We start from the raw sequence: 15,266 nt of genomic DNA, 5'->3' as shown, positions 1-15,266 counted from the left end.
GTAGAATGCCCCTGGGTTCAATAACTAGTAACTAATACACAGAAATAATTAATTAATCTTTCCTATGAAATTAACAAAGTAGACAAGGCTGGGTTAACTCAGAGACCTGTCAGACATTGTGTATGGCAGTTATTTTTTCACAAGATACAACAAAGATATCTTCCCCAAGAAAATTTGCATCTTAAATACTCAATACTAATCCCTGAACTCAGAATTCACTAGCATGAATACATTATTTAATGAGAAAATCCAAAAGCTCTGCAATAGGTGACTCCTTTCTAATTAATATCTATCTACTTTACAATTTTTTTAATATTTAGTTTTTAGTTGTAGTTGGACAAAACACCTTTATTTCACTTATTTATTTTTATGTGGTGCTGAGGATCGAACCCAGGGCCTCGCACATGAGAGGCGAGCACTCTACCACTGAGCCACAACCTCAGCCCCTCTACTTTACAATTTTAAAACTTAAATACAAAATTAGGCAGATTATTGAGAAATTTTGCTTATATTCATTTTCTCAAAGTGTCGCCAAGCCAGACGAACCAGGTCTGAGGTCACATTGTTGTGGAAGAATAATCTTCCAATCATGGTGGAAGTGATGCTACTACCAGACTGCTGCTACAGTGATGATGGGCCTACCACAGAAGGCATTGACCTAAATGATCCTGCAATTAAGCAAGATGCATTACTATTAGAAAGATGGATATTGGAGCCAGTTCCTCGACAGTAAGTTGTTGAGCTTAAGTTTGAAGTTGATCCTGATAAATCAAGTTTTTTTATTACTTCCTATAGTTTTTAAAAAATATTATATCATATCTTAGAATTCCTCTGTGTAGTAAAATTTAATACTTAGATGTTTAATACTTATGTTAAGTAATCATAAATTCGACATTGGTACATTCATTCTTTTGCTCTTAAAAGCCTACCTCCTGAGTGATATGTTAATTTCAGCTTCATCTTCCTAAAATTCAATCATGTGTGCTTGATGACAATTAAATTAGGCTTTGTTACTTTCATTAGGAATGGTGATCGATTCATTGAAGAGAAGACTCTTCTGTTGGCTGTCCGCTCGTTTGTGTTTTTTTCTCAGTTAAGTGCATGGCTGAGTGTTTCTCATGGTGCTATTCCACGAAATATTCTTTACAGGTATGTCTAAGGCAAAAAAGGGACATGTATATTCACATTGCTTAACTTACTGAATGTGATTTTTAAAAAAACAGTTTCTTTTCTTCATTTCTGAATATAAATGGATAAAATTTAATGAGAATTTTCTCAAAACAAGTTTGAGAAATTTAGGTTGAGTCAGTGTGAATTTTACTTGTTGAAATAAATTTGATAAACTTACTTTAGAGAAGAACAATTTGCTGCTACCACTATAAAGTGGAAATATTTTATGGGATTCTGAATTTCTCTTCTTTTCTTTCTCTTTCCTTCCTTCCTTCCTACTGAGGATTGAACCCAGAGGCATCTTACCACTACAAGTTATATCCCCAGTCCTTTTTAAGTTTCACTAAGTTGCTGAGACTGGCCTTGAACTTGAGATCCTTCTGCCTCAGCCTCACTAGTAGCTGGAATTACGGACATGTACCACATGATTGGCAAATGCACATATTTTAACTATATAGTTTGATAATTTTATTGTGTGTGTGTGGTACTGGGGATTGAACCCAGATCCTCGCACAGGGTAGGCAAGCATTCTACTACTGAGCCACATCCCTAGTCCTGAGTTTTTGGCATCTTGAAAAATATGAATATACATAGTCATGGTGGTGCATGCCTTTAGTCCCAGCTACTTAGGAGGCTGAGAGAAAAGAGTTGAGTTTGAGGCTACCCTGGGCAACATAGCGAGACCTTACCTAAAATACACACACACACACACACACATACACATATCCCCTACCAAGCAACTATTAGCTCTTTAGTCAGGTGGTCATGAAATAGTTTATCTTAGTCACCTTGCACAATAAAATTAGCTGAATCCATTTATTCTTTTTATTTTGACAAATATATTTTTGATGATAATATTCTTGAGCTTGAATACTTAAATAGTCTGGTGTTCTTAAAAAGATCATCTCTTCTAAGCATAAGATACCACTTATGTTGGGTTTTCTTTTAATATTTTATAAGCTGTTGATGGACCTTTATTTATTTATATGTGGTGCTAAGAATTGAACCCAGTGCCTCTACCACTGAGCCACAATCTCAGACTCATTTTATCAGAGTAATATGCATGGCAAAGTGGCTAAAAGTAAATTTCAGTGGTAATTAATGCAAACAAAGATAAGTATGCAACTGCTTTATATTCTTTAATATACAATGATAAAGATGTGACTTTTATAATCCATTGATTCTGTATTTTACTGTTTGACTCTAGAATCAGTGCTGCTGATGTAGACCTTCAGTGGAATTTTTCACAGACTCCAATTGAACATGTGTTTCCTGTTCCCAACGTTTCTCACAATGTGGCCTTGAAAGTCAGCGTTCAGTCTTTACCCAGACAATCTTATTACCCAGTTTTGACATGTAGTATTCACACTAACATTGGCCTGTATGAGAAAAGAATTCAAGAACATGAACTTAAAACTCATCAGCACCGCAATTCTAATGAAGCAGAACAATGTAGTCCAAAGAGTTCACAGCGTCTGTGTAGCAAACCAGCTTGGACCATGGCTTCTGAAAGTGTATTACATGGAAAAAGGGGCACAACTCCAGAGTATACTGCAGCCATCAAAAATGTCAAACTATATCCAGGCTCTGGCAATAAATCTGACTATGGGACATCTCAAGCCAATATTTTGGGCTTCAGTGGTATAGGAGATATAAAGTCACATGAGACATCAGTGAGAACTTTAAAATCATTTTCAATGATTGATTCTAGTGTCTCTAGCAACCAGAGTTCCTGGCACACAGTTGGTGATACTAACCCTTTAATAGACTCTTTAATCCAGGATCGACAAGAAGTTATTGCAAGAATTGCTCAGCATTTGATTCATTGTGATCCAAGCACTTCACATGTTTCTGGACATCCATTTACAACTCAAGAATCTAGTTCACTTAATTCCAAACTTTACCGGGTTTCACAGGAAAATGAAAATGTGAGAAAATGTAAAGAAACTTTCTCTGTTTCTTTTGGTAATCCAGAGTTTACTTGCTCAGAAGGCACCAATGAGGGGAAAATTCAAGTAAAATTAGAAACTTCCCAAAGTGAAACTTGCATTTCTAATGGTCTTTATTCTCATCGTTCTGTTGGAGAAATTAATCCTTTGATAGGTTCTTTACTCCAGGAACGACAAGATGTTATTGCAAGAATTGCTCATCATTTGGAGCACATTGATCCAACAGCATCACATATTCCTTGTCCCTCATTCAACATGCATGATTCCAATTTGGTTCCTTCTAAAGTATTTAGGAGCTCATATGAAGACAAAAATTTGCTAAAGAAAACTAAGGATGATGCCTCTTCCATTTCCATTTCTCATACAAAATTTTCCTTGTTAGGAGACAACAGTGATGAGAAAAATTTAATACCTAATAAATCTTTTAGTTCTTGTAAAGGAAAGTCTTCTTTAAAACCTCAAATAAGAAATCAGTGTCAGAACAGTCCTAGTCAAATCATCCAAAATATATATCAAGAGACACAGAACAAAGCTTCTAGTGTATTGACTTCCTCAAATATGTCTCATTGCAATGAAAGTAAGTTAGATTTGAAAAGCAGATTGGAAAATACACTTTCTGAGTCTCAATTTAAGGAGCAAGAAATTAGCAATGGAATTGATAAACAGTATTCAGAATGTAACAGTATTGACAAACATATTTGCACAAGTAAGTGCAAAGAAAAAATAATAAAAAATGAAAATTGTAATCCAGAATCCTTTGACAATCTCCAGTATGATAATTCAAAGACAAGTGACTCAAAGTTAAAAGTTACTATGTTGGAAATGTCTGAATATCTGAACAAGTATGAAAATAATTGTTCAGATAAAGACTCAAAAAGGCCAAAGATATGTGAGCAAAATACTCGACTTAATAGCATAGAAAATTATCTCAATAAAGATGATGAAGGATTTAAATGCAAAAAGATAAACCAATTAAAAAATAAGGATAAGAAAGAAGACTCAACTGATGAAAAACCTCAAAATTGTTCTCAAAGAAAGAGTATAAAAGACTGTTTGTCTACATGTGAACGACTAAAAAGTACAGAAGTATTGGTAGGTAGCATCTTATATTTCAAATATAATTCTCAACTGTTATGGTTTGAATTTTCTTCACAGAAGATCTAGTTTAGTTATTAAAGATCTGAGGTGTCCATTATCCATAGAACACTCACTCTGATATAATTAGCTTTCTACAAACTGTTAGTCTCCTTACAAATAACATACTCTCTTGACGGTAAGTACCAGGTACATAGAAAAAATAAAGATCTCATTGTTTAAAAACTGCTCTTATGACAATAATTTTTTTATTGATTTATTAGTCTATTATTGAGACCTTTTAACTCTGTTTCTTCCCCATTATCTGCAATCTAAAAGATCTGTTCCTTTTTTTTCTATTCAGAAGAAATAATATTTGGTGTGTGGATTCAGGAGAATGAATGCTTTACAGATATAAAAACACTTGGATTTTGTATAGTATTTATATATTGCTTTCAGTTATAATACATGATTAGAAAACACTTGGTTCTTTTTGTACTTTACTATGACAGGTAGGACAGATGAGGAAACTGAGACTCAGAATAAATGACATACCAGTAGCTATAAAAGTCTTTGGGGGTTGAACTGGCACACCATGCCCTTTCTCAGGTCTTTGACTTTCAATCCACAGTTCTTCCTTCTGCCTTATATAATGAAGGACAAATTTGTGGACTATACAAGTCCTTGGTTCATTTTAATTCTTACTGTTTTTTTAATTTTAATATTTATGAATAATTGGAGATAAACAGGAATTGAAAAGAAACTCACATTAGCTTGATTTTTTTGTCAGCTACTCTGACCTAGTACATACTGTTTGCCCAATATTTATGCCCCACCCCAGTTAATAGTTTTAGGCATGTCTCTAGGAGAATCACTAAGCTATTAGTCAAAACATCTAGTTGTAGTTTGGGCTTCACAGTTTAGTCCTTGAGTTATACCAAATAAGTCAAATAACTTCTAAAAACCTCATGTCAATTTACAAGAAGGCTAAATGTCTTTTGCCTCTCTCAGAGTTGCATTAATGATTGAATAATAGATTTAAAAATAATTCATAAACCTGTAATGTTCTACCTAAATAAAATACATTCCATAAAACTACAATTGTCACAAAAACCTTCTCTGGCCTTCAGAATATTAGGGTTTTTGCTGGGCCTAGCGGTGAACACCTGTAATCCCAGCTATTTGGGAGGTGGAGGCAGGAAGATCCCAAGTTACAGCCTGGGCAGCATAACAAGACTCCATCATTTTTTATTCTTTGTGATGCCTAATAGAGAAGCTTAATCTGGCCATTGTTTTTCAAGCCACTGTAATCATTTTTTTTTCATGTGCTTCTTTTAAATATAATCATGTGCTGTTTACTGTGTACTCAAGCTTTCTCATCTGCGTATTTTACATGTTAATTTACTGAATCTTTTCACTAGCCTGTGAGGTTAGGTGCTTTTACTACAGTTTGTAGATGAGAACTATAGGCCAGAGATTAAAGTAATTTATTCAAGGTCTCAAAGCTAGTACATGGTAGCACCAGGATCTAAATTAATCGTTTTTCCCCCTAATTTTTATTCATATGCTCTTTATGAAATTTTGATCTTTACATACATTTTCCTAATTTTTAAAAATTAGCTTTTCTTTTTCTGAGACAGGGTCTTACTTCATTGCCTAGATTGACCTCAAACTCCTGGATTTAAGTGATCCTCCTGCCCCAGCTACTGAGGAGCTGGGATTACAAGCATATGCTACCACATATGGTTTACTTCTTTTTTGACTAACATCAAAACCATAGTGCTGTGACTGCTTATTTATTTATTTGGTACCTGGGATTGAACCCAGGAGCACTTTACTACTGAACCACATCCCCAATCCTTTTTTATTTTTTGTTTTGAGACCAGGTATCCCTTCATTGCTGAGGCTGGCCTTGACCTTGCAATCCTCCTGCCTCAACCTCCTGAGCTGCTGCATTTTTAAATTAGTAATATTTCATATGTTTCTGTATCACCAAATTAAATCCTCTGAAAACGATACTTAACAAAATTTTGCTTTAGAATATTGTACTAAGTTTTTCCACCTGTGAATCATTGTATTTTTATAAATTAAAATAAATATTAGCTTACTAGATGCTAGATTCTGAGTTAACATGTTAAGAAGGCAATTTTGTTGGGGCATACTTTAGAATATTTGTGTTTATTCAGCATATTAAAATACCTTAGGCATTGTTTTCTAATTAGAATGTGTTTGTGTGTGTGTGTGTGTAGACAAAATAGAGATACATTATCAGCTTCAGCACCAGGGATATAAACCTCAAATGCATTAAGGATGAATCTAAAAACCAAAAAGCTACACAAGTTCTTTAAATGGTATTTAAATATACCATTAAATTCTAATTCTTAGCCAGGTGCTATGGCACATACTTGTAATCCCAGCAGGATCACAAGCTCAAGACCAGCTTAGACATTTAGCAAGACCCTGTCTCAAAATAAAAAGGACTGGAGATGACATTCAGTAGTAGAAAGCCCCTGGGGATCAATCCCCAGGACTCTAAAAAAAAAAAAAAAATCTATTTTCTTAACAGAGGACCACACTGAAACAATCAAGTGTCTGGCGAAAACATAATTTCCATTCCTTGGATGGAACCTCAACCAGAGCCTTTCATCCTCGAACTGGATTGCCTCTTCTTTCAAGTCCTGTAAGTGCTTTTTTTTTTTTTTTTTTTTTTTTTAATCTTATCTCATTCTGAAAACCTACAAACATTTAAAATATTTGCAAGAGTTATATTCAAATTTTACTTGTAAAAAATTTAAGTGCTTTTGAAATAAATTTTCAGTTGTAAAACATTTTATTATTTGACAGCACAATAACACCCAGGTGATAATATGGGGGGAAAACACTAAAAATAAATAAAAATTATATTTATTGTATTAGAATTAAAAATTTTCATAAAATTCTTTAAAATTTTCATAAAATAACAATATTTTTATTGTTATTAATGCCAAAAAAGCCCCCTGATGTCTAGGGGACTTTATATAATAGCCTTTGTAGCTGGGTATGGTGCCTATAATCTCGGTGACTCAGGAAGCTGAGGTAGGTTAACTGCAAGTTTGAGGTCAGCCTCAATTTAGTGAGGTCCTCAGCAACTTAGAGAAACCCTGTCTCAAAATTTAAAAAAAATAATAAAAAGGGCTGAGAATGTAAATCACCTCTGGGTTCAATTGCCAGTACCAAAAAAAAAGTTTTTATATCTCAGTAAGTACTGAATTGATGAATGTGTTCATCTGGGAACTAAGTTGATACCTGTCGGGGCTGGGGATGTGGCTCAAGTGATAGCGCGCTTGCCTGGCATGCGTGCGGCCCGGGTTCGATCCTCAGCACCACGTACAAAGATGTTGTGTTCCCCCAAAACTTAAAAATAAATAAATAAATTGATACCTGTCTTTGATTTTAAACTCATGAATTTAGTTGTCTTATTGTGAGACATATAAATATCCCTACTCTGTGCTTACATATAGGTTTATAGATTTGAGTGCAATGGTTTAAAACATCTCTTTGGAGTCACAATGACTTCACCATAGTTTTGTAACATTAGGTAAGGAAAAAATCTCTGAGACCTTCAGGTTTTCATCTCTAAATAGGGGAAATAGAACCTACCTTAGTATTATGATGATAATTAGAATGATTCTTGGTACATAGTAAGTACTCTGTAATTAGTTGATATGGCTGCCATCTCAGTTAAACATGAGGTAAGACAAGACTTTGGTCAATATATTGGACTGAAATAAATACAGGAAAACTCTTCTTCCTTTCAAACATAGAAGTCTTGGATAAAATACAACAACTTCTAAATACATAATGTAGTATAAGAATAAGAAAAATAAGTCCCCAAGTACAAACTTGGGGAAAATTGTAGTCCTCTGGGAAATCTGAATCTAATGCAGAGTGAAGGTATGGTATAATGCTCCTACTAGGCTAGGAGTCAAGGATGCAAGTCTGCATCAGTCATAGCTGGAAAAAACTAAACTCTTCATTAAAGCCAGGGAAGGCCTGGCTTTCTATTAAATGAGAAAAAAAAATTGTAATTCACCTCTTTACTCAAAATATTCCAAGGATATGTGGAGTGAGAAAAAGAAACCCCCAGAAGAAATTAGACCTAAATCCTAAAGCACTTATAGGTAGCATAAATTCAGAAACCCCACAATGATATTTAGACATGTCTAGCTAAGAAATAGCCATGAAAACTAAATCTGAATCCATGAAATCCAAATTGTGAACCAGTGGAGGAAGCAAACCATCCCACATCTATAGGGCACTAAGGACTGATTTTCTTTAAAAAATTACCCCTTGTTGATAATGATCTCAGAGAGGAAAAAATTACAAAGCACCTTTAAAAAATCATTAGTAGGAACAAGAAATGTAAGAATTCACATATAGGAATCCTGTCATCAGAGTAGCCTGAAAGGGAATTAAAAATAATTCTGTTTAAATGCTCTAAGTGCTAAATGAAGGCAAAGATAGGGAATTAAGATGAAAGAACACATGCTTTTAAAAAATAACTGAATAGAAATTATAGATATAAAAAATATTGAATTTGGATGGATAAAATAATAGATTAGCTGAATAGAAATTTAGCAACTGAGTACATACATAGCACCTAGAAGGAAGTACAAAAAGGGAAATAAATGATAAAATCTAAAGAGCCACAGAAGGTAGATTGATGTGTTCAATATAAGTCTAGCAGATGTTCTAAAAGAAAGACTAGATGAAATAATAAAACCCAATATTAGAAGAAATGAAGATAGAGAACATTCCAGAAATCATGAGAGTTTAGATTGAAAATTTTACAAATAAGTTCTGACTAAAATAAATAGCATGGTACCCTTGTACCACTCTGAAAAATTTTAATATGTAGATATTTTAATGCCAATTGGACCAGTGAATCAGATACTTTACACGTTTAATATTCAAGAATCAAATCTAACTTTTTTAAAATATTTTTTTAGTTATACATTGGCACAATATCTTTATTTTGTTTATTTATTTTTATGTGGTGCTGAGGATCGAACCCAGGGTCTCTCACGTGAGAGGCAAGCGCTCTACCACTGAGCTACAACCCCAGCCCTCAAATCTAACATTTTTTAATATTTATTTTTTAGTTGGACACAATATCATCTTTATTTATTTATTTATTTTCTGTGTTGCTGAGGATTGAACCCAGGGCCTCACACATGCTAGGCGAGTGCTCTACCGGTGAGCCACAACCTCAGCCCATCAAATCTAATTTTCACGTTGTATATTTTATCCTTAATTTATATCTGGAGCCAGGTGAGGTGGTGCACACCTGTAATCCCAGCTGCATGGGAGGCTGAGACAGGAGGATCTCAAGTTCAAAGCCAGCCTCAGCAAAAGCGAGACATTAAGCAACACAGTGAGACCCTGTTTCTAAATAAAATACAAAATAGGGCTGGGAATGTGGCTCAGTAGTTGAGTGCCCCTGAGTTCAATCCCTAATACAATCTCTGGTACCTTCCCACAAAATAAATTTATATCTGGGTATTTTATTTTTAGGATATTTTGAGTAAGTGGTGGTTTGTCACTGTAATCTGGTATACACAGTGTTTGGAAATCCATGGTATTATTTTCCAAACCTATTTTCTGTAAAGCTTTAGACTACTTGGGAATGTTGTAGTGATTGGGATGGGCAAAGAAGAATATGTAATACATAATATTATTTGAAGTAAACTGGTATGAGATAAATCTTATTATTTTAAAGATAAGTGTAGCTTTCATTTGAAAGTCATTTTCTCAATTCAAGAAAAAATTAGTCTTTTGATATTACAAATGATTATTTTGACCTTAGGTTCCTCAAAGAAAGACACAATCGGGTTGTTTTGATCTGGATTCTTCATTATTGCATCTGAAAAGCTTATCATCTAGAAGGTATTTATTTTAAGATTTCTTTGTGTACATGAAGCAGAACTTCACACAATTCTGATCTTGCACAATAAATAATATTAAGTGTAAAAGTCAAATTGTAATAGAAATCTTACTTTCAATATAATACTATTCATACACAGTTATTAAGGATAAATCAGAAGGAAATTGAGACAATGAGTAGCAACAGTCATAATAAGCACAGAGATTTTAACATTTAGCTACATTTATATATCTCTGATCATTAAACTCTACTTTTTATTCCTTTGCAAAAAAGAAAGCCCTAGCAGTTTTTTCCATGTTGGCAAGTAATATTCAGATTCTATTCTTTTCTTTTCTCTCCCTCCCTCCCTCTCTCTCTCTCTCTCTCTCCCTCCCCCCCTCCCTCCCTCCCTCCCTCCCCTCTCTCTCTCTCTCCTCTCTCTCTCTCTCAGCAAATGCTCTACCACTGACCCACATCCACAGCATTCTGATTATATCCTTTGGTCACATAATTTTGCCTTTGTATTTTTATTTTCAGCTAAAAATAAAGATTGATATAGAAATCTAAATTATTTAATATTTCTGGTAGCTGCCACTATATGATGTCATAAATTCCACCTGGAAACCTTTAGCATGATTAAGATACATATACATATCTCCATCTTTTATCAGATATATGGATATCCTGTATAATATTAAATATTATAACAGATATGAAATCTAATCTGAAATTTTAAACTGTAAATTTTATGTTTTAAAATTTGATGACATTAATTTTATTATTATGGTGGTTTGAGTAAAATTGTTCAGATTCTCCTAATTTAATTTTGTAAAAAGTAAATTAGAAAAGATTGTTTTTAATGTATTCTTTTATTGATTTGTTTTTTGTTTAGTACTCGGCCATGTTTAAACATTGAAGATGATCCAGATATTCATGAAAAACCTTTTTTGAGTTCTAGTGCTCCACCTATAACAAGTCTTAGTCTTCTAGGAAATTTTGAGGTAATGTGTTTTGAAACTAAAGCGTTGAAGTTTTTTAAACTTGGGTCCAGGATAGCATTTATGTTTTTAACTTTCTTAACAAAAAGGAAAAAAAAATCAGCTATATTTTTCTAAAACCTTGAAGTCACCTTTTTAATTATGTTTTGTTTTCGTGAGAAAAGAAGTTGGAAGAATTGTCTACAGTGACATCTTAGAATTGGGTAACTGGTAGAGGAGGTAAAGGACTTTGGTGAAATCAGGTTAAACAGAGGTGTCTGTTACTTTAGCCAAGAGAAGAGTTTACCACATCTTCTCTGAAAATGTGGCTTTGTTAGCCAGGCATGGTGTAGCATGCCTATAGATCCAGCAATCCAGGAGGCTGAGGCAGGAGGATCATTTGACCAGCCCGGGCAACATAGTGAGATCCTGTTCAAAAAAAAAAAAGGTTCTGCTACCCAGGAAATGTTTATTCTTTTTTTGTTTGTGGTACCAGGGCCTTGTGCATGCATGGCAGGTACTCTACCAACTGAGCTATAACCTCAACCCCAGGAAATGTGATGATGGCTGATAACAACCCCTTTATGATCAAGGAGATTAATTAACAAAATCAAATGGTTCTCTGTATTTTATTTGTAACTTTTCTGTAAATCTAAATCTATTTCTTAATTATAAAATAATAGAATTTGTGAAAGATCAAAAGGCTAAAGATTTCTAATATATTTACTTCCTTATATAATATGAATATTTAAACTTGGGATCAAGTATGTCATAATATCAGGGGCTGGGGATGTGGCTCAAGCGGTAGCGCGCTCGCCTGGTATGTGTGCGGCCCGGGTTCGATCCTCAGCACCACATACAAACAAAGATGTTGTGTCCGCCGAAAACTAAAAAATAAATATTTAAAAAAAAAAAAAGTATGTCATAATATCATGAGTTTATCTATTCATGGATTTTGGGGGTTTTTTTGTTTGTTTGTTTGTTTTGTTTTTGTCTTCAGTTTTGAGGATTGAACTCCAAGGTATGCTAGGCAAGTACAGTGCCACTGAGCTACATCCTCAACCTTTCAAAGTCTTGCTGAGTTGCCAAAGCTGGCTCCTGTCTTAGCCTCTCAAGTAGCTAGGTGTGCCACAAAGCCTGGCTTTCTGCCTTTAATTAGAAATCACCTAAACATTAAACATGAACTTAAAAATGCCATTTTAAAAGTGATTTTAATTGGTGAATTTTTTTAGGGAAAAAAATTTCTATTTTGTATTTTTAATTAAATAGCTTTACCAGAGTTGTGGTACATTTTGTGACCATTGTGCTTTATAATTATTTTAATGTTGAGACTATTTTTCAAAGTTTTAGTGGAAATTTTAAAAAAAGATATTTTTGTGTTAAATTATCTATTTTCCATGTCATTTTCAAACAATTAGTCCAGAGATGCTGAACTCTATTCCTCTTTGTCTTAGAGTTAAGATTGCTTAGACCATTGTGAGAGTCAGGTGCTCTTCAACCTTTATAAGACAAAAATGTTTATGAGGGAGTAGAAAGCAGTCTGATATATAAAAACTTTAGAACAGGGAAGATGGTTAAAAGATCTATACATTGTTGTTTTCAGAGGATTCTACTTATGTAAATATGCATACATTTTGTTCATGTGACTCAGGGGACAAAATACAGGGAAGTTCTGAGACTGCTAACCCATATGTGTTCTCTTTACAATAAAATTGATACTCTCTTCAGTAAGTTATAGAAGATATTTACTTAGTGAATTAGATACTCTATGTCAATAAGAAAGGTGTATTGGGGAATAGTCTTGAATTCTTAACTTTCACATTGGTCTTGTTTTATGAAGCAGGACAAAATCTTAATTCCTGTAATGTTGTTGAGGGGAATTTGGGTATTTTCACATTATATGTGAGGCCTTAAATGGAGTCTGTGAACACATTGACCCAGAATAACACCCAAATGCAGGGGTGTCCTTTATTTCTTTTTCTAATTAGTCACCTTTTCTTGCTACCATTAAGAGTTTTCTATTGCAAAACCTCATTATATTCATTCAACTCATCTGTCATGTGATTATCTTCTTCCATCAGTTCAGTTCAACATAATACCAACAACCACTGAAAATGGATTGTTTTTCCCATACAAGAACTATTTAATCTAAAAAACCATTTAATCTTAAAATTTTAACCATTTGATCTCAAAAATCCTATTATAATATATAATAAGATAAATGTTCTCTAATAAATTTTTAAGAATAGATCATTAACTTTTATTTAAAATTTATTTAAAACCTATGATCTAAAAAATCCTATTAAAGTAGAGAATATTATTTAAATTTATAGAGAAGTTGAAAATAAAGTACCCTCTGTCACAATAAAATAGCTTGTATTTTTCTAGAATTGTTTATAAATGGAGTCATACCATATTTACTCTTGGGAAAAGGTTTGGAGTCTTCTTTTATACACCATTATTTTGAGATTATCCCTGTTGTCCTAACTTTAAAAAAGTTCATTCCTTTGATTGCCATTGTATGGATTACAGTTCATTAATTCATTTACCTAATTCTGGAAATTGGGTTGTATTCGGTTTTTACGTATTACAAATAAAGCTGCTATGAATATTTGTGCATAAATTTTTTGTGAACATAAGGTTTCATTTCATTTGGGTAACTACCTGGAAATGGAATATCTGGTTAGTATTAAAGGTGTATATATATATGGTTAACTTTTTAAGAAACTTACAAACTGTTTTCCAAAGTGACTATACTTTTGTCTTTTTTTTTTTTTTTTTTAAGTATTGGGGATTAAACCCAGGGCCACTCTACCACTGAATTACACCCCCTGCCCTTTTTATTTTTTATTTTGTGACAGGGTCTTACTTAGTTGCCAAGCTTGTCCTCCAATTTATAGCCCCTTGCCTCAGCCTCCTGAGTTGCTGGGATTACAGGTACACACTGCTCCGGAAAGTTTTACCATTTTAAGTAGCACTATTAGTATACAAGAGTCTTAGTGCTTCCACATCTATCCCAAAGTTTATACTGGTCAGTCTTTTTAATTATTGTAGTTTGGGCTGGGGTTGTGGCTCAGTGGTAGCGCACTTGCCTAGCATGCATGAGGCACTTGGTTCGATTCTCAGCACCACGTATAAATAAATAAAAAAAATAAATAAAGGTCCATCAACAACTAAAAAATATTTAAAATTTAAAAATAATAATTATTGTAGTTTTAATTCTATTTCCCTAGTGATTAATCATGGTGACCCTCTTTTCCTGTGTTTATTTGCATGTAAGCACATAGGTTTTCCAAGTATTGTCTCCAAATATGAAGTGTGGCTTTACATTTATTTTTGTAACAGTATCTTAAGAGAAAAATATTTTTTTTTGTCTAATTTATGAATATTTTTTACTGTATATTGCCTTTACTCTATCTAAAACAATCTTTGCCTAGCCCAAGCCTTTTTAACTTTGGCATTCATAATATTTCTTTGTTAGAGGGAGCTTTTCTGACCACTGTAGAATATTTAGCAAAATCTTTGGCCTCTACTGGATCCATCCCACTACCACCCCCATATTGTAGCAACCAAAAATGTCTCCAAATATTGCCAAGTATCCCATGCTTGAAAACCAGTGCCCTAACCTATGGTCATATAGATTTTCTTTTATGTTTTCATCTAGAATTGAATTTTGTAGGTCATATGAGGTGTGTAGTCAAAATTTATTTTTATGCATATGGATGTCAAATTTTCTAATCTTGAAAACATGTATGAGTCCTAACTTTTTTTTTTCTCAAAATTGCTTTAACTAAGTTGGGCATGGTGGCACACATCTGTAATCTCGATGACTTGAGAGGCCAAGGCAGAAGGGTCTCAAGTTCAAGGCCAGGCTCAATGTTTAGTTAGACCCTAATCAATTTTGTGAGACCATATCTCAAAGTAAGAAATAAAAAGGGCTGGGAATGTAACTCAGTAGTAAATCATCCCTGGGTTCAATCCCTTATACCAAAATAATAAATAAATAAAATAATATTAATAATAATTGCTTTAACTATTCTAGTTCCTTTATCTATTAATGTAAATTTTAGAATGAGCTTAACTTTTACTACTAAACGGCCATCTAATATTTTTGTATAGGATGAATTGATATAGATCAATTATGGAGAATACTGACATCTTAAGAATATTAAATGTTTTGATCCATGAAATCCA

General features: G+C 33.5%; 1 protein-coding gene across 6 annotated transcripts in view; it reads left to right on the top strand.

Moving 5' to 3' along the window:
* Atosa (atos homolog A) overlaps nucleotides 1-15,266 on the top strand; it is a 141,734-nt gene that overhangs the window by 111,248 nt on the left and 15,220 nt on the right. For all 6 annotated transcript variants that reach the window (XR_006855377.2, XM_058584809.1, XM_046460906.2 and 3 more), the window contains 6 exons: nucleotides 527-729; nucleotides 1,024-1,149; nucleotides 2,378-4,211; nucleotides 6,760-6,873; nucleotides 10,039-10,118; nucleotides 10,988-11,096. Coding sequence is in view for 5 of the 6 variants with exons in the window: in XM_058584809.1 (XP_058440792.1) it covers nucleotides 527-729; nucleotides 1,024-1,149; nucleotides 2,378-4,211; nucleotides 6,760-6,873; nucleotides 10,039-10,118; nucleotides 10,988-11,096 (2,466 nt within the window). In the remaining variant the exon portion in view is untranslated. The remainder of the gene's footprint in view (nucleotides 1-526; nucleotides 730-1,023; nucleotides 1,150-2,377; nucleotides 4,212-6,759; nucleotides 6,874-10,038; nucleotides 10,119-10,987; nucleotides 11,097-15,266) is intronic.

The sequence above is a fragment of the Marmota monax genome, unplaced genomic scaffold, assembly GCF_021218885.2.
Source record: "Marmota monax isolate L192 unplaced genomic scaffold, Marmota_monax_Labrador192_F-V1.1 WCK01_AAM20220418_F8-fsc00001, whole genome shotgun sequence".
In the NCBI taxonomy this organism is placed as follows: domain Eukaryota; kingdom Metazoa; phylum Chordata; class Mammalia; order Rodentia; family Sciuridae; genus Marmota; species Marmota monax.
This window is presented reverse-complemented; position numbering and strand designations above follow the sequence as displayed.